The 27659-nt window shown below is 43.5% G+C and overlaps 1 protein-coding gene across 1 annotated transcript in view; it reads right to left on the bottom strand.

Moving 5' to 3' along the window:
• The window catches only part of itgav (integrin, alpha V), a 95421-nt gene that overhangs the window by 21407 nt on the left and 46355 nt on the right, over positions 1–27659 (bottom strand). Inside the window, exons 6-22 of the mRNA XM_041807313.1 lie at positions 27568–27616; positions 24582–24704; positions 24177–24221; positions 22387–22430; positions 21939–21995; positions 20165–20217; positions 19150–19225; positions 15875–16004; positions 15701–15798; positions 15040–15133; positions 13715–13760; positions 11558–11665; positions 10919–10974; positions 8150–8304; positions 7772–7909; positions 7575–7642; positions 7312–7456 (exon numbers count right to left, since the gene is read on the bottom strand). Of these exons, the coding sequence (XP_041663247.1) occupies positions 7312–7456; positions 7575–7642; positions 7772–7909; positions 8150–8304; positions 10919–10974; positions 11558–11665; positions 13715–13760; positions 15040–15133; positions 15701–15798; positions 15875–16004; positions 19150–19225; positions 20165–20217; positions 21939–21995; positions 22387–22430; positions 24177–24221; positions 24582–24704; positions 27568–27616 (1485 nt within the window). The remainder of the gene's footprint in view (positions 1–7311; positions 7457–7574; positions 7643–7771; positions 7910–8149; positions 8305–10918; positions 10975–11557; positions 11666–13714; positions 13761–15039; positions 15134–15700; positions 15799–15874; positions 16005–19149; positions 19226–20164; positions 20218–21938; positions 21996–22386; positions 22431–24176; positions 24222–24581; positions 24705–27567; positions 27617–27659) is intronic.

Genomic DNA, 27659 nt, shown 5'->3' with positions numbered 1-27659 from the left:
CAACTTTAACTCGCTGTCTGCACCACCTTTCATAAAAATATGCAGCACAGTTTGTTTACACCAGAGCAATGAAGAGCAGGGGTTAACTTTAAAGCAAGAATATGGCAAATAAATAAAGCACTGATGCAAAAATTCTATACATAGCTTAGTTTATCATAAAAGGCTTCGGATTTGATGTTACAGATCAACACAGGAGAGTTTGGGACTTTTGACTTTATTAAGGGCCCTCTTGTTAGCTCATTAACTACGACGACTTTTCATTCAACATACTTTTAATGACACAACTAGTTCTGCACACACTCAACTCAACTCAACTCAACTTTATTTATAAAGCACTTTAAAACAACCACAGCTGAAACAAAGTGCTGTACATAAGTAGACAAAACAATGCAGGGATAAAACAATTAAAACAATGAATAGGTATAAACACTAAAATAATCGTTTCATTGTTTTTAAAAAACAATTTAAGAACAATAAAACAATAACTAAAAACAAACCATAAAACACTAAAACAGGAGCAGAGTCTCATGTGGGGTTGAAAGCCAAGGAATAAAAATGGGTTCTATTTCATTCTTCCTGACCGCCAGAGACGGTATGCAATACCTGGATATCATCGCGCTGTGGCGCAAGAGGTCGAGACATAATACCAACAAAGTCACATGTGACCTGGGTGACGAAAGCAATCTGATAAGAAGCCCTGTCACCCAGCAGTCGTCTCCTTTTCATCTTCTCGCCATTACGCGCAGGTCGCGCAGTTTGTTTTGCCAGCTTAGCATCTAGCCGCCTATGCTAGTAGCCTCGTAACCCATCGGTTGGAGCTACGTCCCGTCCTCCAGAGGCTGCATAGCCGGTGTTCATTACCTAACCGGGAGTTTTGCCGCACCTTTGCAGGTAAGTATTATCACCTTTCTCCTGGCTGGTATTACTCTTGTTTACTCTCGTTGCCGTTAGCGTCTCCGCTGTAGCGGCTAACGTTGCTTGTGTTGACTTACTATTTTCGGGTGTCATCGACTCAGCTAAGCTATTACTTCCGAACCTTTTCGACTGACCGGTCTCGCTGAGGTGCTCCCGCCTGACAGCGACAACTGTGTATAAGGTCTGTGGACAGTAGCGGAAAGTGTTCTCACTCCATAGCTACCGTCCAACGTTACTACCGCGATCTGGCTTCCCAAGGCTTGTGACTGAGTGTGATTCGCTCTTGCTGCTTGCTAGACCTACGGTACTAAGTCAGTGATTCCTGGGGGGTGTGTAGCCGAGTGTTTCCGCTCTTGCCCCACACTACCCTGATATTGGAGCTTCTTCTTGCTGACTAACTAGCGTGCCTCTCCCCGCGACCGTAACTGAACGTTCGTGAAGACGGAGGCAGTCGAGCCGGGCTTGACAGCGACCATGTTCTCAGCTTGCAATGCCTGCATGACCCCTCTCAGTGCAGAGGATGGCCATGACACTTGTCCAACATGCCTTGGCGTTGAACATCTAAAGCAGGCGATGACAGACCAGGCCTGCAGTAATTGCAGCTGCATGCCGTTGGCAGACAGGGCCACTAGGCCAGCTAGGTATGAAAATAGCCTAAGCGGGACCCCCTTTTTGAGCTCCAAACGCAAACACAAGTTGAGCTCCACTGTTGCTAAGAAGAAACAGAGACGTGAGGACCCGCTGGCTCTCAAGGTGGACACACTGGCCTCTGAATTTGCCCAGATTAAGGCCCTTCTCCTTAATTTGCAACCTGAGGCCCACCCTCCCGTTGCTACAGTTGCTAGCTCTGTTGCTCCAGTACCACCTCCTATGATCGGTGAGGGTGATAGCTTGTCTTCCCTATCCCCTGTTGCTATTCTGCAAGATGAAGATGTCCTTTCTATTGCAGCTTCAGGGAACTGCTTTAGTGATAAAGAGGGGGGAGAGCAGGAGGATTTGATGAAGGCGCCCTCACACTCTTCAGGAATGGACTCTCTTGAGTCAGATTCCATGAAAGATGCTGACACTGGGCATTCAACAGTTAAAAAAGCCATTCAGCTGGCTATCTCTCAGCTTGGCCTCGATGTTGCCCCTGTTGAGATGGCTCCGGCCAATGCCTTCTTCAAAAATACTCCGCAACAGTCTACCTTCCAAGTGCCTCATTCGGTACCATACATTGAGGAGCTTAAAATATGCTGGCCTGACCCTAAGGCATTCCACCATTTGCCTAGTGACTGCAGGGTTTTGGCCAATTTGAAGGATGCTGCCCAGTGTGGGCTAGACCAAATGCCTGCCATTGATGCATCTATTGCTTCTTTGATAGTCTCCCCAGATGAGGCCCTCTGACCAGATGCCCGCTGCCCGCGCCCACAGTGCAGGATCACTGATGACCTCCTCATCAAGTGCTATGATATAGCAGCTAGGATGGGGTGCATCGGTAACTCCTTATCCCACCTTGTTCTGGCTCTGTCACAGACCCTTCAGACCACCGGAGCTGATGCCCTCACACAGAGCCTGAGTGATGCTTCACTTCAGGCTTTTGCTTTCATGACAAGAGAGCTTGGCAGACTTATGTCCACTTTGACTCTGGCCCGACGCCAAGTTTGGCTGGCCCAGTCCCCCTTATCAGAGGCATGCAGGAAGACCCTACGCACACTACCGGTTGTTCGGGGACAGATGTTTGGGTCTGCAGCCCAAGAGGCCTTGGAGCGCAGTGCTCAAGTTAATAAGGTCAGACAGCAGTTTGCTGATCTATGCCGGGCGCCCCTGCCTAAACCAAGGCATGCCAACAGTTATCGCCCTGTAGCCAGGACTCAGAGTCCTTTGGGGGCTGGACGTTCCTCCCCTCAACAGCGCCATGCTCATCGGACCCCTTCACAGCCTGCCTTTCGAGCACCAAGGGACAGGGGCCCCAAGCATGGGGCCTCTTCTGGCCGACCCCCTAAGCCGCAAAAAGGCTATGGGGGCCGAACCTGACTCCCAAGCCATGGGTGCCAGCCGCTTCTCCCCACAGCACCTCAGCCGCTGAAAGGCCTTTGTTTCAGACCCCTGGGTGTTAATGACTCTCTCCAGGGGATACAGTATTCAGTTCAGACGTCGGCCTCCAAAGTTCAATGGCATCAAGGTGACTGTTGTCAACGACCCTTTGAGGTCTCTGGTTCTAAGACAGGAGATTGCGGCACTTTTAAGGAAAGGCGCCATCGAAACTGTACAAAGTTCTTGTCAGAAGAGTGGTTTCTATTCAGCTTATTTTCTAGTTCCGAAGAAACTAGGCGGGTTTCGCCCCATTCTCGACCTCAGGAAGCTGAACCAGTACATAAAGGTTCTGCGTTTTCATATGCTCCGCACAGCAGATGTTCCCCAGGCTGTGTCAGAGGGAGACTGGTTCACAAGTGTCGATTTGAAGGATGCCTATTTCCATGTGCCAGAGGCACCCAAGCACAGACAGTTCCTCCGCTTTGCATTTGAGGGAGAGGTTTACCAGTTTCGTGTGCTCCCATTCGGGCTTTCGCTTGCTCCTTGGATAATCACAAGGGTCATTGCAGCTGCACTTGCCCCTTTGCAGGCCAAAGGCATGCGAACTCTTCCCTACTTAGACGATTGGCTGGTTTGCGCTCCAACACAGGAGCAGGCGCTTTGCAACACAGAAACCCTTCTGTCCCATGTGTTGGAACTGGGGTTCACGGTGAACTTTGCAAAGAGCTCTTTGATTCCCAGTCAGTGCATCACATTCATCTGCATCGCTTTCAACTCAATGTTGATGAGGGCTACACCCTCCCTCCAGAGGGTGAACGATATCCTCAGCCTTGTCTCTCGTTTTCAGAGGGGCAAGAGAATAACATACAGACTACTGCTCCAGTTACTAGGGAAAATGACAGCAGCAACAACGGTCATCCCTCTAGGCCTCCTCTCGTTACGCCCTTTGCAAATCTGGGTCAACGGGTTGGGTCTCGACCCCAAGAGACACCAAAACAGGACGGTGCTGATATCAGGCCGGTGCCTTCGGGCCCTGGAGCCTTGGAGAGACAGAACTTATCTGTGCTGCGGTGTTCCCCTGGGCTCACTTCTGTCCCGCCGGGAGATAGTAGTGACAGATGCCTCCCTCTCAGGTTGGGGGGCTGTGTGGCACCACAGGACGGTCAGGGGGGACTTGGAGCTCCCATCAGAGGCTCTGGCACATAAACGTGTTGGAACTGCGTGCAGTCCATCAAGCGCTCAGGCATTTTCTCCCCTTCTTGGAAGGCAAACATGTCTTAGTGCGCTCGGACAACACATCTACGGTTTACCATGTGAACCACCAGGGTGGCACCAGGTCCATCAAGTCCCTAAGGGAGGCACAGAGGCTACTGCAGTGGGCATCACCCCACCTTGCGAGCCTCAGAGCTCTGCACCTGCCAGGAGTGCAGAACGAGGCAGCAGACATGCTCTCCCGCGAGAAGCCCCCACCAGGCGAGTGGAGGCTGAATCCTTCAGTGGTTCAGATGATCTGGGAGAGGTACGGCAGAGCAGAGGTCGACTTATTTGCGTCAGAGGCTTCGACGCATTGCCCACTGTGGTTTTCCCTCTCGGAACAGACCAGTCCACTGGGACAGGATGCACTAGCGCATCCCTGGCCAGACTGCCTCCTGTATGCTTTTCCTCCTCTCCCCCTGCTCATGCTGACACTTCACAGGATAGAAAGAAGCAACCATTCCGTGCTGCTGGGAACCCCCATACTGGCCAGGGCGAGTCTGGTTTCCTGTTGTTTGTCGGCTTCTCAACGGAGTGCCCTGGCCTCTCCCACAGAGGCAGGATCTTCTGTCCCAGTTGGAGGGGCGCATTTGGCACCCTCAGCCGAAACGTCACCAACTGCAGGTCTGGCCGCTGAAGGGCCTGGCTCCCTGCTGAGCTCCTGTGAGCAGGCGGTGGTCCGGACAGTACTAAATTCGAGAGCTCCCTCCACTAGGGAACTGAATTCCAACAGATGGAAACTCTTTTCCAGTTGGTGTACAGATCAGCATGAGGATCCAGTGTGTTGCTCTGTTCCTGTATTGCTCGGGTACCTGCAGTTGTTGTTGGATAGAGGTCTCTCCGTCTCAACCATTAAGGTAGATGTTGCTGCTATCTCAGCTCAGCATGTATTTGTGGATGGTCGTAGCGTGGGTTCACATCCTCTGGTGGGTCGCTTCTTGAAGGGTGCGCTGCAGTTGCGGCCTCCCTTTGCCACGCGGGTACCTTCCTGGGATTTGCCTGTTGTCTTAGAGTCCCTTTGCTCCTCACCATTTGAGCCACTGGATCAGGCTGAACTCAGATGGTTATCTGGTAAGACCGCTTTTTTACTCGCTATGGCCTCTGCTAAGCGTGTTGGTGACCTTCACGCCCTCTCTATTTCCAGTGACTGTTTACGTTGGCATTCTGATGGCTCGGGGGTGGCCATGTGGCCCAACCCCTCATTTCTTCCTAAGAGGCTTTCTGCCTTTCATGTCAATAGGCCTATCAACTTGGCAGCTTTCACCCCACAGTCTGGGGTGGAGGAACTGTCCCACGGTGCTGGCCTCCTCTGTCCAGTCCAGGCCTTGAGACAGTACATTCAGGTTTCTGCAGAGTTTCGTAAAACTGATGCACTGTTTGTTTGTCATGGCGGTTCCAGGAAGGGACAAGCCTTGTCTAAACAGAGGCTCTCTAACTGGATTGTTGATACCATCTCCATGGCGTACAGTCTGAGAGGCCTCCAGGTCCCTTCTGTGAAATGTCATTCAACCAGGAGCATGTCTACATCTTGGGCTGCCTTGAAGGGCGTTCCGCTCAATGACATATGTGCTGCAGCTGCTTGGGCGTCATCCAGCACCTTCGCTCGGTTCTATCGGGTCAATGTGGCAGCCCCTCATCCTGTGGCAACAGCAGTCCTGTCTGCTTCTTCAGTTCTTTGCTAAGCAAGGTGAGTGTGTATCCTCGTGACCTTGTTGGTATGGGTCATCCAGGTATAGCATACCGTCTCTGGCGGTCAGGAAGAATGAAATAGAACGAGAGTTACAGCTGTAACTAAGGTTCTATGAATCCTGGATGACCGCCAGAGTTCTCTGTCACTCGGAATCTTGTCGAGAAGATTCTGTAGGAGACGACTGCTGGGTGACAGGGCTTCTTATCAGATTCCTTTCGTCACCCAGGTCACATGTGACTTTGTTGGTATTATGTCTCGACCTCTTGCGCCACAGCGCGATGATATCCAGGTATTGCATACCGTCTCTGGCGGTCATCCAGGATTCATAGAACCTTAGTTACAGCTGTAACTCTCATTTTAAGATGAGTTTTAAAAATGGACAGTTGACAGTTGACAGTGGACTGTTTAATGTGGGAGGGAAGCTCGTTCCACAATTTGGGAGCAGTGACAGAAAAAGCTCTATCCCCCCTGAGCTTCCGTTTTGACCTCGGTACCTCCAGGAGCAGCAGATCAGCTGACCTGAGGCACTGAGTGTAGGGGTGAAGGAGCTCAGAGAGGTAGGATGGGGCCAGACCATTCAAAGATTTAAAAACAAATAAAAGAATCTTAAAATGGACTCTAAAGTGCACAGGCAGCCAGTGGAGGGAGGCCAGGATGGGAGTAATGTGCTCCCTCTTACGTACTCCAGTTAAGAGGCGAGCGGCTGCGTTTTGCACCAACTGGAGACGTGCAAGGGAGGACTGACTGACTCCAAAATAAAGTGCATTACAGTAATCCAGCCGAGATGTGATAAAGGCATGGATTACTGTTTCAAAGTGCTGTTGTGCGAGAAAAGGCTTTACCTTTGCCAACTGTATAATCTGAAAAAAGCTGGACTTCACTACAGAGCTAATTTGATGCTCCAGCTTAAAATCACTGTCCATCTTAAAACCCAAGTTTGACACTGTTGGCTTAAGATAATCAGCTAAAGGACCCAAGTCAACAGGAGAGGATACACAAGGGCCACTGGGACCAAACACCATCACTTCAGCTTTTTTCTCATTAAAATTTAAAAAGTTCAAAGCCAGCCAGGCTTTGATGTCTTCAAGACATGCCAGGAGCGGTGAGAGAGAAAGCATTTTTCTTTTTCAGCGGCACGTATATCTGACTGTCGTCAGCATAGCAATGGAAAGAAATGCCATGCTTTCTCAGGATGGAGCCCAGGGGCACAACAGTGGTCACAACTTTTCCTTCCTTACAGAGAACGCCTTTGTCTCATAATCAGAACAGGATATACCACTTAACACCTCTGATGTGATTTTAGACTTTCTGACACTAATAATGATTCTGCTAGAAACTCTTAATGAATCAAACTTCATCCTGGTGATTATCCAGAATCAAAGAGTCTGTGATTGTGATTGGACAGCAGCTCTGTGTTGGTGATCAGGTGAGGTTACCTGGCTGCGGACGACCCCGGTGAAGTCGGCCTGCTGTGGCGGGTAGACGTGCAGCTCAGCCTCGTAAGCTCCCTCTCCTTTATTCTCAGCAATGATACCCAAGGTCAGAGCGTTATCGTCTCCAATGTAGATCTCCTCACGGTCACTGCAAAAGAAAGAGAGCGGGGGATTAGCTCACAGCGGCACACAGAAATCTAAACCCCACTGAAGCATGTGTAAAAAGTGAAGTGATTGATGGTTGATCTTCTGTGTCTGAGTCTCACCTCTTCACTGACAGCTTCAGGTCAGGTTTACAGATGTTATCGTCTCCACAGTCCAGCAGGATGTGAGCCTGCAGAAGGGCCAGCAGAAAGACGGACAACAAATTACAGAGGTGAAATAAAAAAATGCAACATCAAAATTAAAGAGCAGACGATCAAACTAAGGATGAGTGAAAAGCAGACGGACACTGCAGCGTTACCTGCTTGGTGACGTTGGACGGCGTGGACATGTCGAGGATGGGCAGCAGGCCGGTGTCATCAGCAGCCAGCTGATAGTTCAGGGCGTAATCCATCGCCACTGAGATGGGAGTGATCTTATCCCGAAACTCTCCATCATCCTGAAGAGAGAAGCAGCAGAAACGTTTACTGTGACTCTGAGGAGGAGACGTCAGCTGTTTTCAGTTCATTCCTTCCAGATGTGAGCAGAGTTTTCCTCATGAGAATATCTGATACTCCCTGTTAGAACCATAAGTCAGTGCTGCTATGCTTATAGAAATAAGAAAATGCATAAAGGTTAAAGTGTTACGGGGACAGATGATGAGAGTTTCTTCTTCTGTGGTTTTGAGACTCCTGCTCACCCTCAGGTAGACAAGCTGCTCCTCACAGGAAGGGCCTCTCCCATTGGACACCACCATAGTTTTGGTATAATGAAACGTTTGATCATGCAGGAAGCGGACACGTTTAGTTGATTCCTTCTGCTTCAGGCGATCCAGCTCCAGGTCAATGCGGAAACCTGCAGGGTGACGACCAATCAGAGATGAGATCTCACAGCTGCACCACTACAGACTCAGAGTCTTCACGGAACAAAGATATTAAAGATATGCACATGGCATCAAAGTGGGCAGAGTCTCTGACTCGTATGGGGGTGGGGCCACAGGCCGCCATGACAGTGTGCAGTGCTGTGCCATTAAATGATGAAGATTCAGGAATTAGTTGACCTGACAGGCCAGATGGATTTGTTTCACACACCCATATGGAAAACCTTCAATACTAAGTGTTTGGGAAAGGGCAGAGGATTTGAAAAAAACTCAAGAGTGTGATTGGATGAACGTTCAGTCTGTCACATCTCTACGGGCTAATCAGAGCAACAAAAAACATGATGTAGCCACGACTGAGCTACCGAGGAATAACACGAACCATGGCGACGGTAGACATGTCAGTACACGACTTTTGTTATTTCTGAAGAGAAAACAACTCACTGCTGTTCTTTGTTCTTCTTTTAACAAGAAATGTTGTCAAGTTCTGATATACCTGGCGCTTTAGCAGCAACCACGCTAAGCTCTTCCGCCATAATTGCACCAGTCTCTTGCTGCCGCTTGCTTATGTCACAACTCTGCCACGCCTGAAAGTACTGCCTCTCGTCGCTGATTGGTCCTGTCACTTCCTAACCGGGCCCAAATGGTTCAGACGGGAGCTTTGCAAGATGTATTTGCCAGTGAGAAACACAGAAACGGGCAAATCCATCTGCTTTGCAAGGTTAGAAATTAGTCTGACTGATGATGAAGAGGTGACTCTCTGCTCATCCTCCATCACAGCCTCAATCCTCTCTGTTTACTTCAGCAGCCTGCACAAACGTCTAATCAAGTGTCTCAAGCCTCTCATAGAGATACAGGTGTTAACGTTAGTGTCTGTTACAGACAGAGGCTTCTCCTGGTCCAGTTTTCCAGTTTTGCAGACTGATGACTGCCCTGCACAAACAGTGACACCCATAAAATGACCCAAATATGAAAAAATGGAAACGACAGACAGAGGAGAACCACTGCAGACACTTGTTCTAGTTTATTTATGATTCAGAGGAAATATCTCATTTGCATTAGCCTTACCTCTTTTGAAAATCTGCACTCATTAATGTAAACTACCCTACTGACCTCATGTTACTGCCACTCCATTGCATATTTATACTTTCTGTCCAGTCTGGTTGTTTGGTCTGCACCAGATATCAGCAGACAGCACAGACAAACCAAACCAACTCAGCAAACCCACTCAAGCCCGTTTAAATCAGGGGTGTCAAACTCGGGGGCCAAATCCGGCCCGTGGAACAGTTAAATCTGGCCCGCAAGATGATCTCATATTTCTGTTCTAACTGGTTCATCAGTCTGAGGTCTGCAGATTTCCTCAAGTATAAAAATGTGAACTTATCCTGATGATTTAAGACATCCTTGGTAGTCACAAAATCTGAAAAAGTAAGGAGTAAAAATATTTAGATAAAAGTCAGGAAACAAATTAATTTGTGTTTTAATTTCATATTTTCAATTTTGAATCTCACAATTAGGACTCAAACTTAGGATTTTGACTTTTTACTTCATACTTTGAGCATTTCAACTCATTCTGACTCCTCATATAATATTTTGAGCTTTAAGATTCATAAATCTATTTTTTAAGTCATATTTTGAATTTATTAACCAGTTATATTGTATTCTATCTCATATTTTCAACTCCAAACTTTGACATCATAATCCCATAGTTTGACCTATTAGACACACAATTTAAAATTTTGAAACATATTTTGACTTTTAAATTCATGATAACAAATTTTATTTCATATTTTGACCTTGTTACTCATGATTTTTACTTCTTTCTAATATATTTACCTTAAAAAACCTTTCGTGTTCAATTTCATGTTTTAGCCTTTTCTCAGATTATGAGCCTTTAAACTTATCTTTTTAACCTTTTAAATGTCAAAGTTAAGTTCATCATTTATCATCAGTGCTAAATTTTTGTTTTCATATTTTATTATTGGTGAAACGAGGTTGACAGTTTATGGTTAAGCCCTCAGGTTAGACCTGAATCCAGAATCCGTCCTGCTGTGATTGAGTTTAACACCCCTGTTTTAAATCAAACCATAGAGGTTAGGAATGAAAGCACCCGACAGACATCCGTCTCTTTTGCTCCCTGTTTCAGACCGCCATGTTTCAGAGTGTTGGACACTCAGTTGGCTTAAGAGGCATGGCTTAGTGGTCAAGCGATGTCAGTGCATATCGTCTACAATATAATGAACGATCGTGTGTTAAACCATTAATATAGGAGCGTTAAGGCTAATTTTTATCTCCCTTTAAATCTATCCACTAGAGGTCGCTGTTTCTGACAGACCCCCACCTCTCCTTGGCTGCTGCTCTGTCTGTCCTTCCTGTTCTGTTGTAGATTTCTGTCTCTCTGCTCAGGTGAGCTAACATCATAGAAACCAATTTCAAAGAACTCACTCTAAATTCTGCAATATTTACTCAGAAAGTTCTGGTAAAGTTCCTCCACTTTTCAAATGATTCTTAGAGCATGATTGATCCTGTAGTCTGTTCAGTAAATAAAGTGTGTTTTCCTCTCTGTAATGTTGAAGGATGTGTTGTACTCACTGAGAGTTGGCGGAGCTCTGAGTCCGCTGGCCTTAATACAATACTTCACCCTGAAACTAAACACAGACACACAAACAGTTAGCTGAAGCCTGAATAAGACCGAGAAGAAGTGATTCTCACCAGAGTATCAGGACCCATCGCCTCTTAACGAGGAATCTGGACCTCAAATGAGTTTAGGGGAAAATGCTGTAGTTTGGAGCTTACATGGAGGAAAACATGACTGAAAACAAGCATGTTTAATAAGTAGATCAGCACAGAAGCCCTGGAGGGACATGCATCCAGACATTTCATTTTGCTCTGCTTCCCGTGACGGCATGAACATTTTAGCTGTTTTAAAGATAGTGAGGAATTGCCTCATTATTACGGGACAGAAAACAGCTTTGTTTTCCCTAGAGAAAAGCAGATAAATCAGTCGAGTCCTTTAGAAAAGACCTTTCCCTTTATCATGACAGATGATTAGAATAAATGCACATCCAGCATGCTTAAGGTTTCTGTACATCAGACTTCTATACAGTTTTATTTCCGACCCACTGAAGCTGCAGCTGCAGCTCTGTGGCCTATTTGGGGTCCTGACACACTTGTTGAAAAACACTGAAAAAAATGAATAGATATTTAAGTTAGCAGTTGATAAAATCTCACCAGGAAACTAGTGTGGAGGTTCCAGTCAGTGTGCACGTCTTCTCCTCTGGGTTGATGATCTGAGGCGTCATGTCCAACGTGGCGTTCACGCTGATCACAGGGCGAGCTCTGAAACACATCAAAGTTTCAGTTTAGCCTTATTAGCCGGATAGCTGAAGCCATGTGGAAGCTAGCATGAACCTTTGTGAACAGGTCAGAAGAGGACAGTTAGCACTCATGTAGCTCTCGCTCAACCGTTCATTCACTCATAATGAAACTCATGGACATGGACATGTTAGCCTCAGTTTGACAGGAGAAAAGTTCAAAATGACACAAAACCAGTAAAGATGTTCCTAAGCACATAATTTTCCATCCAATTAAACTAGAGATGCACAAAACTGGATCATTGCTAATATCAGAGATGCTGATATTTATGATTCCAATATGGATACTGATATTTAATAAGTATTTCATGCCCGAAGCGTCAGTCCTTTGTACATAAAAATACAATGTTAAAAATCAAAGAAAGAATAAATATCACAATGTCAGTTCTTTCCAACATCATTTTGCCTTTTCCCATAATGCTTTTACTAAAAAAACACATTCAGATGAAAGCTAAAAATTTGAGGCTTGCTTCTAAAATGTCATCATATTCACACCCATATTTAGGATATTTTTTTACCCCGCTTTCTGATTTCTTATTTTTCTGCATATTTGTTACACAAATTTTAGATCCTCTAACTAATGTTAAAATTAGACACAGATAACCTGAGTAAATACTAAAATCAGGTTTTAAATGATGATTTCATTTATGAGGGTAAGTCCATCCGAACCTACCTGGTCCTCTGTGAAACAGTCATTCCCCCTAAACCTAATAACTGGTTGTTCCATCCTTGGCAGCAACAACTGAAGCAAGCCTGTGATAACTGTCAGTGAGTCTCTAACATCACTGTGGAGGAATGTTGTCCCATTCTTCTCTGCAGAATAGTTTTCATTCAGCCACATACAAGGGTTTTCCAGCATGAACGGCCTGTTTAAGATCACACCACAGCATCTCAGTCAGATTCAAGTCCAGACTTGGACTAGACCACTCCAGAACCTTCATTTAGTTTTTAGTCCATTCAGGGGTGGACTTGCTGGTGTGTTTGGGATCATGGTCCTGCTTCATAACCCAAGTGTGCTTGATCTTGAGGTCATGAACTGATGGCAGAGAAAGGGACGCACACCTTCCAGAAAGTTCCTCTTCTGTCTGGTCAGTCCTCAGAATATTTTCCCAGAAGCCTTGGGGACCATCAGGATGTTTGTAGTCAAATGTGAGACCAGCCTTTGTGTTCTTTTTTGGTCAGCAGTGGTTTTGGCCTTGGAACTCTCCCATGATACCACTGTTGCCCAGTCTCTTTCTGATTGTTGAATTATGAACTCTGACCTTAACTCAGTCAGTGAGGCCTGCAGGTCTGTAAATGTTGTTCTGGGTTCTTCTGGGACCTCCTGGATGAGTGGTCGTTGTGCTCTTGGAGTCATGTTAGTAGGCCGGCCACTCCTGGGAAGGTTCACCACTGTTCACAGTTCTCTCCATTTGTGGATAATGGATCTCAGTGTGGTTCGCTGGAATCCCAAAGCCTTAGCAATGTCTTTGTAACCCTTTCAGACTGATAGATGTCAGAGACTTTGCTTCTCATCTGTTCTTGAATTTCTTTAGATGGCTCCATGATGTGTTAAAGAGATCTTTAAGCCTGCTTCACTCTGTCAGACAGGTTCTAGTTAAGGGACTTACTCATTCAACAGGTCTGGCAGTAATCAGGACTGGGTGTGGATAGTCAAACTGAACTCAGCTTCACTAAAAATGTGGTTGATCACAGTTAATTCATGATTTAACAATGGGGGCACTGAATACTTCACATAGTGCCAGGTAGGTTTGGATGGATTTTTCTCCTAACAAATGAAACAATCATTTAAAAACAGACTCTTTTATGTAAATCAGGAAGAGGGAAACACTTTTTACAGCAATGTATCTGCAGGAATAATGTGGAATTGATTTAATGTAATTTAATCAGCACTTAAAGGGTTAAAATGTTCTACCAGCAGCTGTAAAACAGCAGCTCTTTGATATCAGAGGTGGCCTCGCTCATTACTCTCCTCTCACACAGCAGGAGCACGCTCACACAGACAGGAAGTTACCTGTATAAAACTGCTTTATCAGCTCCGAACACGCCCACTATTAAATCTGAAAGAAACAGAAACAAACGTCAGCTCTGTAACAGCAGCATGTCTCATCCCTGCTGTGGCTCTGGGTGACCCTGTTTATACCTCACAATAACATCTGTTTCAAACATTCAGAAACCAGGTGAGTTCATTTTAGTCCATGTGTCTGCATTAACACTCCATCCTCAGTGGCCTGACATCAGAGCTTTGGGTCGCTCCTCTGGTTCTAACAACAGCCAAAACTTCATCTTTGAGGCTCTTCTACTGCAGCTTGGCATCCCTACATGCTGGCATTCAATCCTTACAACTGTAGTATTTGGTTCATTAGAGCTTGTACATGTTTACATTTAAATTTCAAATCCAAATTTCCATTTTTAGTTTAGATATGTACTGTTTAATTTGTTTACATAGAGAACTAGAAAAGCAATCGGAGAGCGCAGACCTCCGCCATCAGCCCTATCTCCCAATAGTACAGAATCCTTTAAAAAATTCCTGGATCCAGACGGTGATCCGGATCACTCCCAAAATCTAAAAAGTTCTTCCTTATGCCATTTCTGACATTTCCTGAAAATTTCATCAAAATCCGTCAACGACTTTTTGAGTTATGTTGCTAGCTGACGAACAAATGAACAAACAAACGAACAAACAAACGACCAAACCCACCCGATCACATGACCTCCTTGGCGGAGGTAAAAATGCTAACTAGAATCAAAGTCCCTGTTTGTGTGAGAATACTTGACCAATAAAGTGATTCTGATTTTCTTCTCTTACTTTTACATGGCTAGGTATCCCTACCTGCCATGTGCAGAGAATGAGCTGGCAAGATAAAAGAATGGGGGCAGACATACCCAGTGATACAGTAGTTATATTGACTGGTATGACAGCTGTAGGGGGGTGTTGTTAGCAAACGAGCCCCTTATTAAAGCCCCAGCTCCCACTGAAGTGGCCTTCTTTTTTCCACTCTTCTTCCAAAATAAAGGCAGCAGAAGCCCAGTGGTTGTATTTGCATACTCCACGTGCACACGCTCAGATCTCTAAAAAAAACCCCCACCATTTCCATCACTCTGAGCGAGGTTGGGCAGACATTTTGTTTACTGGCAGAACACAATAGATCACGTCAGCTGGCTGGGACGGTTGTTAACGTGTGCCAGTACGGATGAAGACATCCCAGACCACCTTTGCATGCACTCTTAGCTATCAGACATTTAAGCATTGATGCACATTATTACCACCTGGAGTCTGAATGTCCCAAACAGGGGTTCATGTGAAGACAAATGACCCGTCTGAGAGAAAGTATGTACCTGGGTATCCGTTCTTGTCGATGTCAGTGTTCCCTGTCATGGAGTATCCGAAGCTGGCAGGCATGTAGCTGGATGCCCATTTACCCTGGAGGACCTGAGACACCACAAACATAAATCAGACAGTGAGTGTTTTTACTGGGGTTGACTGTGTGGAGCTTCCTTCCTGTTCACTATTAAAATCCAGGATCCTGGATTTGACATTCTCTGAGAAATGCTGAGATTAAATGATTTTCTATCTCATTTTTGACCGTAGGAAACATGCTTCTGTTTTGTACTTTAGCATAGGTTTACAGCTGAAATACAGGGCTCTGAGGGTTTAGTTAGTCTCCCAGCGATTTTCTCTAAAGGGTACAGACGGGCAGGCATTTGGAGAGTTTTCTTTCCTTCATACTGAGTTCACATGACTCTTTTCAGCTAGAAGACTGTAAGACGCTTAAGTAGCACACCTAGCTACCTTGAGAGCTCCTACCCCTAATGTAACTCTCATGTAAAGGTGAAAGGTCGGTGTGGATTAAGGACCCTGAACTAGAGCATTTAGGATGAGCTGTAAAATTATCAGAGATATTATTTATGGTGTTAAGCTGGACTGATTCATGCTCCACAGACCAAAGCACTCAGACCTTTGACGGTTTACCTTTACACCACTATGTGATGTGTTTACCTGTGAAGGTGTGGGGTCGGGCCCCTGTGGACGGCCATTATGGATGTAGACCAGACCGTAGCGGTCTGGACCGCCATAGGGAGCAGAGATAGCCACGTCTAAAGAAAGAGAGAAGACGGGGTCAGAGACGAGATCTGATTAAGGTGACTGTGTGAGTGTATGTTTGTCTCTCACCCTTGAACCCGTCCATGTCCAGGTCTCCCAGTGCCGCAATGGCGGAGCCGTATCGTGCGTAATCCTCCGAGCCGGTGAGCTGCTGAGGAGGGTGGTAAGAGAAGCCACCTTTACCCAGGTAAACAGACACCTGAGGACACAGAAACACAGGCTGTTAGGCAGATACCACTTAGCATGGTTAACTTATTAAACCATAACACCGGCATAGCAGTGACTCTCTCTTCATCTGTTAATGTTTATAGTTCTGAGAGAGATGTTAAACTTTGATAAATCTGCTCATTTACCTGAATGTTGATGACTGCTCAGTGTTCACCCACAGCTGTTTGTTTGCAAGTTAACGAGCTAATTATGTAATTATGATGCTTTAGAGATGATATGATCTCTTACATAGAGGAATAACTGGAATAGTAATTTAACTTATAAAAATTCCAAGTTTTCATGTTATATCATCTTACAGATGTATTTTTGGCTGTAACTGCAGATCCCTACACCCATCTGTGGTTCTAAAACTCCAGATACTGTTTGCAAGCTGCAATTTAATAACGAAAGAAGAAGAAAGCGGTCAGAGAAAATGCTATAGCAGCGTTGTTTTTTGAAATGCTGGTCATTTTTCAACAATGCTGATCATTTTTCTGGATTTCTTCACACGTTTTCCTTGATTTTCTGAAATTTTGAGGCATCACAAAAAAGTTTATTCCATCTTAAATGAATCAGGAAGTTAAAAAAAGAAGAAGACCACACAAATGAGCAGCTGACCTATCGTCACTGGAGGACTTTTAGAGTGTACCCTGTGATTCATTTCTACTTTAACTGTGACTTTTCACATACAACATGCCGTCTCCATGTCTGGATCTTTTCAGCAGTGGTATGGTGTCAGACTGGGGAAATATCCCACTACTATTATCAGCCATAGGAAATATTTACAGTGGAAACAGGCAGTGGAACAGTTGGATAAAGTCAGAGGAAGTTCAAATATAAAATGTGATATTTGTTTGACGTTTCGGTTTCTTATCTTCGTCTCTGCTTCCTCCTGATGAAGTGACGCTGCAGACAGAAACCACACGTGAAGGACAGTGTGTCCATGTGTGTTTCCTATCTAACTAAAGCTCCTAATTTCCACTGTTCACACGCCTGTCTGCATATATGCATTTTATTCAGAAAGTATTCAGACCCACTACACTTTTTTCAGTTTGCTATGCTGTAGCCTGATTCTAGTCATTTACATTTATTTTTATTCACATCAAACTACTCTCAGTGCCCCAGAATTAGAGAGTGAAGACAGAACTTTAGAAATTCAGCTAATCAATTAGAAATAAAAAACTGATACCTCACATTGACACAAGAACTCAGAGCCTTTCCAACAACGTTGTAAATGTAGCTCAGGTTCCTCCCATTTCTCTGGACTGTTGCTGAGATGTTTCTACACCTGAACTGGAGTCCACCTGTGATAAATTTAATTGATTAACTGTTCTCTTAGGAACCTTCAGAGCAGCAGAGTGTTTCTGTAGCCTTCTCCAGATCTGTGCCTGTCAACAACCCCGTCTCTGCAGCTTATTTGACCTTTGACCCTTGGTTTTTGCCCAATCATTGTCAGCTGTGAGGCCTTCTATAGAAAGGGGCAAGCCTTTAGAATCATGTCCAATCAGTTTAGTTTAGCACAGGTGGACTCCAGTCAAGGTGTAGAAACATCTCAGCAAAGATCAGAGTCATGGAGGAACCTGAGCTAAAGTTACTAAAGGCTATGAATACCGACATCAGTGTGAGACTTCAGGGTTTTTTTCCTAACAAATCAACAAAAAAATCTAAAGTTGTGTTTTCCCTTTGTCATGATTGAGTGTGGATTAATGAGAATAAAAATGAATTTAAATGACTGAAGCTTTAGGCTGAAACAGAACAAAACTGAAAAAAGCGGCAGAAAACTCTCTGGACGAGCTGTATAGACTTTCTTGTTTGAAAGATCTTTTTAACGTTACATTGATTAAGGAGGTTTTACATCAGGGACCTCAGCTCAGACCAGACTACACCAAACCCCAAAGTCTGGGGCATGTGTTCAGCGAGAACACAAGCATACTGTGCTGGGGTTTGAGTCCCGTTAGTCTGTGTAGACTGAGTGTGCAGTTGAGCACAGACAGTGGGAGATGTGAACACAACTGTGCTGCAGAGTCAGGTCTACATGTCTTCTGTGCAGCACGGGCTCATCTCATCCTCTGAACTGTAGGTAGATGTGGAGGTAGGAGGAGTGTCATAATTCCTATAGTCTTAGTAATAGGTTTGTTTCTGTTAGTTGTCGGTGCAAGCTGCTTTTAGATCTGGGGAACTGATACACCAGCTGCAAAGCTAACGCTATGGAAGCAGATGGTATTTTTTGCTTTCCCTCATCAAACTCATCAAATACACAATCCAACAACTCCAAAACGCTCTGGTGGACAAGTTGTGACCTGTACGTTCACCACGCTATGAAATAATCATGGAACGTTATGAGACGGGGATGTTTTAAAGTTAAATGCAAAGCCAGAACTACACTCCAGACATGGCTTCTGCACTGTGTCACTCCGCTTAGTGGTTTACTCAAGAAATAGTTCCGAGTATTTCCTTCATGTGTTGTAATGTTACATAATTATACGTTATTATTTCATAGGGTGGTGAATGTGCAGGTCACAACTTGTCCACGAGAGCGTTTTGGAGTTGTTGGATTGTGTAATTGATGAGTTTGATGAAGGAAAGCAAAAAATACTGTCTGCTTCCATAGTGTTAGCTTTGCAGCTGGTGTATCGGTCCCCCAGATCTAAAAACAGCTTGCACCGACAACTAAAGGAAACAAACCTATTACTAAGACTTTAGGAAGTATGGCAATGGGCGAATTTGCCAAAATGTTGAAGTATCTCTTTAGGATCCTCAGACAGAGCGTGCTGGTTTGATGTTTGGCTTTAATTTCATGTTTTTAATTCTGTTTAGTTGTTGTTCTTGTTTTTCATGCTCTGCCGTCTTTAGGTGTAGTATAGGTGTCACTGTTGTTGGTTTCTTTAGTTCATATTGTTTACTTTTCTTAGAAAATGAACAAAAAAAAATCAAAAACAATCAAAAGCATGTAGCTTTTGGTGCAAAGAAACGTAATTAAATCATAAAAATATGTTTAAAGCTCTAAAACAACACATTTAAAAGATGCTTTTATTAAAAAAAATGAAGCAGAAATCTCAAGGAAATGACAATGAGTCAGAGTAATGTCTTCTAAAGATAAGCATGAAAATGTTTGTGCACAGGTGTTGGTTTCATACCTGTCCCACCTCTCTCAGTCTCCCATCAGACCCTCGGTCCATGAAGAGAGGAGCTCCAATCAGAAGATCCACCATACTGGCACATAAACACAGAAAATACAATAAAAATCAACTTTAAAATCCTAAATTATCTTAAACAGTTTGATTTAGTGGTAGAGGGTTTCAGTGAGTCTGCAGACAGATGACCTGTGGGTATTTTATGATTAACAAACATATTTCCATTATCATGTGTAACTAAAACACCCTGAAGCCTCAGAGACATGCCTCATTCATTCACTTCATCAGAAACACATGGACAGTGTTTGTTTTGAATTGTTTACATCAGCTGTTGTTCTTCTTCTCTTGTTTTTGATTTGGTACATTAATGACATAAATGCCTCCAGCTGTTTTCTCTCTGCAGCTGGGAGGAAAATGTGTCTGGTTTTTAGGACATTATTTACAGTGTGGCATCTAAGAAGCAACTTGAGGGGTGAAAAATGAAGCCAATGCCTCAGTGTAGTGAAGTTTCTTTAGTGCCAACAAGAGGCAGTCTGCAGCAGTGGGTCAGCCTTGGCATCTACATTAAAAATGTTAATTATGTAAAATGTAAATGACGTTAAGATCATCTTAGGAAGGTATAATCATCTACAGCGAGCAACTTTAATACAACTATCCATGCTGCTGTCACAGTCAGCAGGCAGCTGAAGCAACGCTGAGGCCACCACAAGATGGCAGCGCCCACAAATCAGCACCAGGATTCGTCTATCAGCTGAACACACAAGATAGACTGTTTTACATCTCCATGGTGGTGGATTTATGTCACAACCATCTGGGCAACACACCTTAGACAGTGTGTGGGAAGGGCAGAACCTTTAAAAGAATCCTTGGAGGGTGACTGGACGAACATTCAGTTACTTTAATTATGGGCCAATCAGAGCAACAAGACATTTGATGTAGCAGGCGTATATCGTTTTAAAACATGGTACTGAGAAATACCAATACCTTAGAAAAAACACAAATGCAGATACAGACTCACCCGTCATTATTGACATCAGTAGCAGCGACTGAATGGCCAAAGTATGCAGCCATCTGCAGGAGAGAGCAAGGCTATGATCAAATAGGTGGTTTATACTGAGTTTATTAGAGAGATTTAAAAGTCTACATTCTCAAACAAACTGTTATTCTCAACACAGAGGACATAAAAACACATAAACTTCTGTCTAATATAAACATTCCAAATCAGAATTTTTTGGATGAAATCAGACCACATGTCAGACTCTCTGCCAAAGTTTAAAACTGTCCCAGCCCAGCCTGGAACCTGGAGCCAGGTGGAGTCAGGATCCCTTTGGGTGGGTCGGGTCTGGCCAGTTCAGGCTTAATGTCATCTTATCAAACTTAAAGACAGAGCAGTAGAACTCGATTCTACCCTCTCCAAATGGTTCATTTACTAATGCCCTATTAAAGGAGTGGGATTAAATACGTTTATACTTCCTCATGCTTATGTAAACGGAGTTGAAGATGGAAGTAGCTGGTTTAGAGTTTACATGTTCAAAATAAAGACACCAATCAATCAGTCAATCTTTAAAGGTATGATTTTAACATAAAGAGGGAGAAAAGCTGTTAAAAAGTGGCCTGCTAGCCTGATCCTCTCTTTTAGAGAATGGTGATTCAGGGAAGAGGGAGATGGAGGGGAGCGCGACATGCAGTTAGTTCTGTTCTATGTAAGTCAGTTTACTAATGGAGTGTGTGAACAACCCTGCAGACTGTAGTCCGTTAACAGACATCCTCTCTGCTCTAATTATCGTTAACATTAAAGGCCACATGTGTAATACATGCATCTGTGAGCAGACTTCTTCTTATAATATCAGAACGGGTGTTTAATTTTAACTTCCATATGATTTAAAACAGGGGTTCTCAACTGGTGAGTCAGGGCCCAGAATTGGCCGTGAGGCTGTTTATAGTGGGTCGCCAATGTGAGCATAAAGTCTATTATGTATGGAAGCCCTGAGCAGACATGCATCGATATACTTTATTATACTCCTGTTTGCTGTAATAATCGTCAAATTTTGTTTGTTTATAAAAGAGCTTAACTTGTTCATCTCAACACTTTAGGATATGAAGGCTGGTTTAATGTGTTCATTTCTTGAGACCTCTGGAAAGCAACAAAAATGTGCATGAGCTTTAAATAAATGCAAGTCCTCCATAGGTTTCTGTAATGATGCATTTTTAAACAGTTTTTTATGTCCTGTCTTGTTGTTAAATCATGTGTTTGTTTCATTTAATATAAAAACTTTTATGTATTTATTGACATACATTTAAGGGGTTGAAATCTTTGGGACATTTGGGTGGCAATTTCTCATGAAGGAGGAAGTGATGGGTCCTGAGGCTAGACATGCCAAGAACCACTGGAGTAAAATGTTGGGTTGAAATTAGGAGGTGGTGCATGTGAGACTTTGCTTCATTGTTTTTCGGGGTTTTGTTTTACAGCTTGAAGGAGAGAGAAGGAGAGGAAACAGGAAGTAGATAAAAGAGAGGTTGGCGTGTTAAGAGGGCGAGTTATGAGGATGAATAGGAGGTGAGAGAGGACTCTGTCATTATCTCTGATGATAAACCCTCTCCTCCCTGTTTCTACAGACCTCTCTCCCTCTCTCTCTTTTCTCCCTCTGTAAACTGTTTTCACTCTCATTCACATTTCAGACATTATTTAGGAATAACTCAAATAAAAGAGTAATAGTAGCTGATTTAAGTTGGTGTCTAAATTTAGGTTAAATCCAGTCTTTATTGACCAGAGTTGACTACTCAGAGCTCACCTGTGTTCCTGTGAAGTTCACCATAGACTCCATGTTCAGGCCATTAAAGATGTTCACCTGAAACACAGAAAAAGCACAGAAATCATCATTCTGTCACCACTTTCTGGTTTAATGTAGATTAGTGTGACTGCACATTTGCATCTGATGAATGTTATTGTGTTGTGTCATATCCTTTCCTCATATTAAACACACTACTCTACGGTATCATCGATGATTTCCTGTCCTATGGTATGGTACTGTATTGCATCCCATCATATCCTACTGTACAGTATCCAGTGGTATGGTATCTTATTCTATGGTTTAATATCAATGATACTGAATCATATCTTTTACTGTGGTATCTTATATTGAATCATAGCCAATGAAACATCTGATAATGTATGTTAATAAACGGTAGCTTAACATTTGGTATTGTATCATGTGCACATGATAATAGAGTAACACTTACATAACCCAGTGCCTTCTCTCCACGAGGGACTCCAGTTGCGTAATCTGTAGATGAGAGAGGAGACAATATAAAAACAAGATGTTTTACTGGAGCTGCAATGACCTTTTTACCTTTACTGCATGATCAAACAGTTTATTTTTTGGTTTAATTTAATCTAAGGTATGAAAAAACTTGATTATTCAGTCCATAAGTATTAGGTCAGTCTGAGTGCACTCACATGAGGTCATCCTCTCTACTTGAGTGCCTCTGACCCCAGACATTCTGTTTGTTTGACCACTGAGAGCGCTCCATGCCACAGTGCCAGTACACTTCCTTCGGTCCGACACAGATGGAGGATGTTGGCTTTGGCATGGTATGACTGCTTGAGCACAAGTGCAGTGTGCAACATGGTCATGATGTTTACTCAATACGAGCATTTCTCTAGACGAGGGGTTCTCAAATGGTGTGGCGAGGCACACCCTGGTGTGCCTTGGGTATTTGTACAACCACGCATGATTACTTTGACTGTACAACAACTTTAGGTATTTTCTAACTACATATTTTGGATAATTTGGTGTTAAAATTGCTCATAGCAGGTGCAAAAAGTTGTGGATTTGCTACAGCATATAGCTTAAATCAACAACTGTGAATAAGGCAGATATAGCTGAAATGTATGCTGCAAAAACATACATTTTACAGCATAGAAGGCCTAGGTTTGTGTTGTGGATTTAAACAACCATCCATTATTTCTACAACTATACATTAAACATAGATAGAAATAAAGACATGTTAAAGAGGAGACTGTGCATGAATATGGAGATAGTGTGCCTAGAGGTTTTGGCTTGATCTTGGGTGTGCCCTGGGCAAAAAAAAATGTTTGACAATCACTGCTCTAGACAATGGTTTTTAACAGTTGCACAGAGTTTGCTCCCTGTAAACTGCATGTGGCATATGAGGAAGTGATGGCACATCCCAGGCCTGGCTGGGGGGGGGGTTAGGGGTCACAGTACAGGTCAACTGGTTCCAGCACAAGTGGATCGTACGATAAATCTGTCTAAATTGTAGAGCCTAGAAGGAGTTTGTGTATGTTTTGCTCCAAAAATTGTGACTGAACAGCGACCAAGCACTTAGGGTACGGTTCTACACGGTTATCTAACAGAGTCCTAACAGCACGCTCACTGTTCAGATAACATCTGTTAAATATTTTCTTCTCTACTGTTTCATTTCACCTTTCTGTTGTAAAAATACAGGGTCAGGTGCTTTCAGGCCCGTGTAGAAACAGAAGTGTGGGGCTTTGTATCACGACCTTGGATGGCAGATTTACCTCTGTGTTGACAAAGTCAGAGCACAACATGAGAATCCCAGAATCTCACACCTTCTGTGAGCGACTGAGGCCAGGCTCATTTATCCCAGTTTTGTTGTTGTTTTAAACACATAAAAAATGCGAAACGGAACAAAATGAAGAGTTGTTTGGGAGCTGAAAGACTGAGACAAACAAGGCTGGACAGACATAATAAATACAGCCATGCTTTCTGTCTGCTAGCAGAATAGAGCAGATAACATCAGCTGGTATGGGGTCTTTAATGCATGCCTGCATGTAAACCAGTCTAAATGAAGACATACCAGACCATCTCTGTTTGCAGTCTGACCTACTGGATATCAAACCTTTAAGCACTGAGCCAAAGTGTTATGGGTAACAATGCATACAACAACATGGATCTCTGCAAATGCAGGGTAATAAGAGCCCATTTCCACAGCTGACAAATAAAAGGAAAGGCATGCAGAAGTCTTCTGGCTCTGTATTTTCTCACCTTCTTTTCCGTCATCATTGAAGTCTCCAACAGTCACAGAATATCCTGGAAACACAGGCAACAAATCAGTAAAACTATACTAAAATTCTGTCCTTGATGTCTTAAACAGCTATTGTTTGTAATGTTTTTACGATCATGACAAGAATTCTGAGTGAAACTCTCAAATATTTATTAACATACATTTCTGTTAAATGACCAACCAGCTCTGTGCAGAATTATTCAGGTCAGCAAGCAGCCATGTTTAAAGGGCAAATATGACTCAGTGAGGCTGTGTCTGTAGCTGATCTGATTCTGTGATGTAAACCATTTCATGATCAGGAACTTCCAACATGAACACATGTGGACTGTCAGAGTCTGGAGCATGATCAGTGGAACATGTGGAAGTGTTTCTGTGTGAGAGGTTACCCAGGTAACTGTCGTCATAAGCAGCGCTGGCAGACTTTGTAGTCAGCGTGTTCACGTACGAGTTGATGAACTTCTTCTCAAAGCGGGTAAAAATCTCAGAGACGTCGTCAGAAATCAGCTGACCTGAGGAGAGAACCAAAAAGGAGAGAACGCCATTAGAAAGGAAGGATCATGAAACAAAGAGAGAACAAAGGGGGAATATGAGGGAGAACTATGCCTAACCAAGAGGGCTGTACCTCATCCGTACAGTCCAAATACATGAACCTTTACATTAGGATAGTGGATTTTTGCTGTTATACCAATATTAACAACAAAATACCCGATACTGATATGGACCCTGATATCTAAATATACTACAGTCCAACTTTAGTCCTTAAAACACAGTTTAAAGCTTGAGGATGAACAAGTTCTTTAAGCAGGCTTTAAAGTGTAAGGAATGATGATGAATAAAAGAAAGACTTCAGCAGACGTAGGTCTGTTAGACCTGAATAAAACTCCACAAAGTCATTGTTCATACTGACAAACATGAGGGAAAAGAAAAGAAATGAAATGAAAACAAAAGAAATGAAAAGAAAAGAGGGCCAAGGATTAAATAGAGAAGAATAGAAAAAGTTGATGTGATTTAACGTGAGTTTGTTTACAGGCCGGTTCAGAAAAACACCCTCCATCTCTAATTATGGAGCCAAAAACACCGCCACAGAAACACAGTGTTAACAAGATGCTAATCAGTAACAGAGAGAGAGGGCGCAACTGTCGACTCAACAGGAAACAGTAATTAGGCTAACACACCCCAGGAGTGAGAGAGTGAGAGAGACAGAGAGAGAGAGAGAGAGAGAGAGAGGAAGTGTGTGACTGAGTCAGCGGTGTGTCACACCCTCAGACGTCCAGACAAACATGGATAAAAACACATGTATGTGCACATACACACCTATCAGAGACCTGGATTCTACCTGTTCAGGTCTGCAGGTGGTCACAATGACGACATTCATAATAACCTGAAGGTTTAATCTAATCCCAGCATGGGGCTTCTACTCAGGTGTCTGAGTAAAGACAATAACAACTGATGAGGAGTAGAGATGCACCGCTAACTTCATCGGCTAAACTAGACCTGCTCTCTCTGAGGTTTATCTACCAAACAGTCAGTCTTCACAGAGGTTGGACCGGGGTTTGGGCTGAGTCACAGTCGGTTTCTATAAAAGACTGCGATTAAAGGTGGTACCAGGTAATCATTTAGACCTGAAGGAGTCATCCAGAGGCCACAATGACCCAGCAGTGAGTTCATGCTAATCCAGCAGCATCAAAAACCACTGAAAGACCAAAAACACAGAGGAGCAGAGAGATCAAGCAAACATCAGCACGTCATCCCAGCGCTGAGGGAGTAGACTTTAAGGACTGCTTGGGACTTTCTACATGATATATTCTTAAATGTTAGTCTTCTTTCTCTGTAAACAGAAGCAGGATGAGTTGGCTTATCCTATCCTGAAGAAGGAGAGGCGGCTGGAAAACACCAGCAGCATCCAATAATTATAACTGCATGGCTGTGCTACTATCTTTAAAACCTGTCATATGTCAGTCTGGTTTGACACAGCAGGGATCAGAAACCGTCTTTGACTTTGGTGTTGAGCTTTATTTTCTCCTACAAACCCGAGCGCTTGTTCCTTATGTGTCAGCTTGTCTTTCTTTTAATGGTGTCGTTAATCAAAAGCTGCTTCTTGTAAACTAGCCAAACATCTGCTTCTATCTGCTGTAAGCAGACGTTTGGCTCCACCAGGTAAACATGCTGGGTGCAGGATGCCCTAACAGGAAGTCCTCATTCATCTAATGATATTCTGTATGCAGGCTTTGATCAGTGTTAATTTTGGCAGCTATCTTTTAATTTTAGTCTAAGTTTTAGTCTTTAAATGAAATGCATTTAAATTTTAGTCACATTTTAGTCATTTCTATCCTTTTAGTCTTAGTCTAGTTTTAATTGACAAAACTCAAAACATTTTAGTCTTTACTTTTAGTCCAAGCATTTATTTTCTTGCCTAAATCTGGTACCTAATCATGGTAGTGTGTTCTCTGCACTCTGCTAAACCTGGGGTCCCTGCTTTCTACAGCTGAGAGGCAGAATAGATACAGATGCTGTTTTTGACAGATTTTTCCCACGGTGGAGAAATATCACGGATTTAGAATGTCTGATGAAAACTACATTACATTTTAGTCTAGTTTTAATCATCTTGATGAAAACTAACCTTAGTTTTTGTCAGTTTTAGTTATCACAGATCGTTTTTTTGTTAGTCTTAGTCTAGTTTTCGTCACGAAAAAAAGGTTGTCGACGAATATTTTTAGTCATAGTTTTAGTTGATGAAATCAACACTGGCTTCGATGGGTCTGACCCTCAACAGAACTCCAGAGCTCACTGCATCCAAATCTGGATTTAACATTTTATGGAACAAAGAAAGTTGTATATTCCTGTTAAAATGGAAATAAAGTACTGTTTTGTACCGAGGTAGAAATGAAAGAGAATAATGAACAGGGATGCCAGAGTGATCAGGAAGGATTCTGTTGGAGTTTGAGCTGATAAATATTGAATATCAGTTGATTATACTGCTTATATTCTATAGTAGGAAAGAGAGGAGGCATGTGAGGAGATGGAAAGTGCAGCCACTGAATGAGCTTGAGGGGACAGAGATGTTATAGAGAGACATGCATGACAAAGGTCCTGGATTAATCCAAAGCTAGGACTCTATCTAGGAACATTTACGCTAATATAAGAGGTCTCTGAGAGGATTCTTCAGATCTTAGTGAACATGGAACTGAAGATTAAACTCCATACAGGTTGAGATAAAGACTCATTATCCTTTCAAGCCTGTTTGAACCCTGAGGACATCAGCAGCTGCTGTCGTTACACATTGGAGGGAATCCTGTTTATTATTGCCAGATGCTTCAGGGCCCATCTGCTGAACTTCCTCTGATGTCACCACCTCCAGACGGGAACACTCACCCTGCCAGTAGAAGCTGCCCGGTCCTCCCACCACCACTCTGCTCTCCGTCTGAAAACACAAACGCACAGAGAGGAATTATGAGGACTTAAAT

Source organism: Cheilinus undulatus, linkage group 15 (genome assembly GCF_018320785.1).
Source record: "Cheilinus undulatus linkage group 15, ASM1832078v1, whole genome shotgun sequence".
Classification (NCBI taxonomy): domain Eukaryota; kingdom Metazoa; phylum Chordata; class Actinopteri; order Labriformes; family Labridae; genus Cheilinus; species Cheilinus undulatus.
Note: the sequence above shows the minus strand (reverse complement) of the source record. Positions and strands in the feature narration are given on the sequence as shown.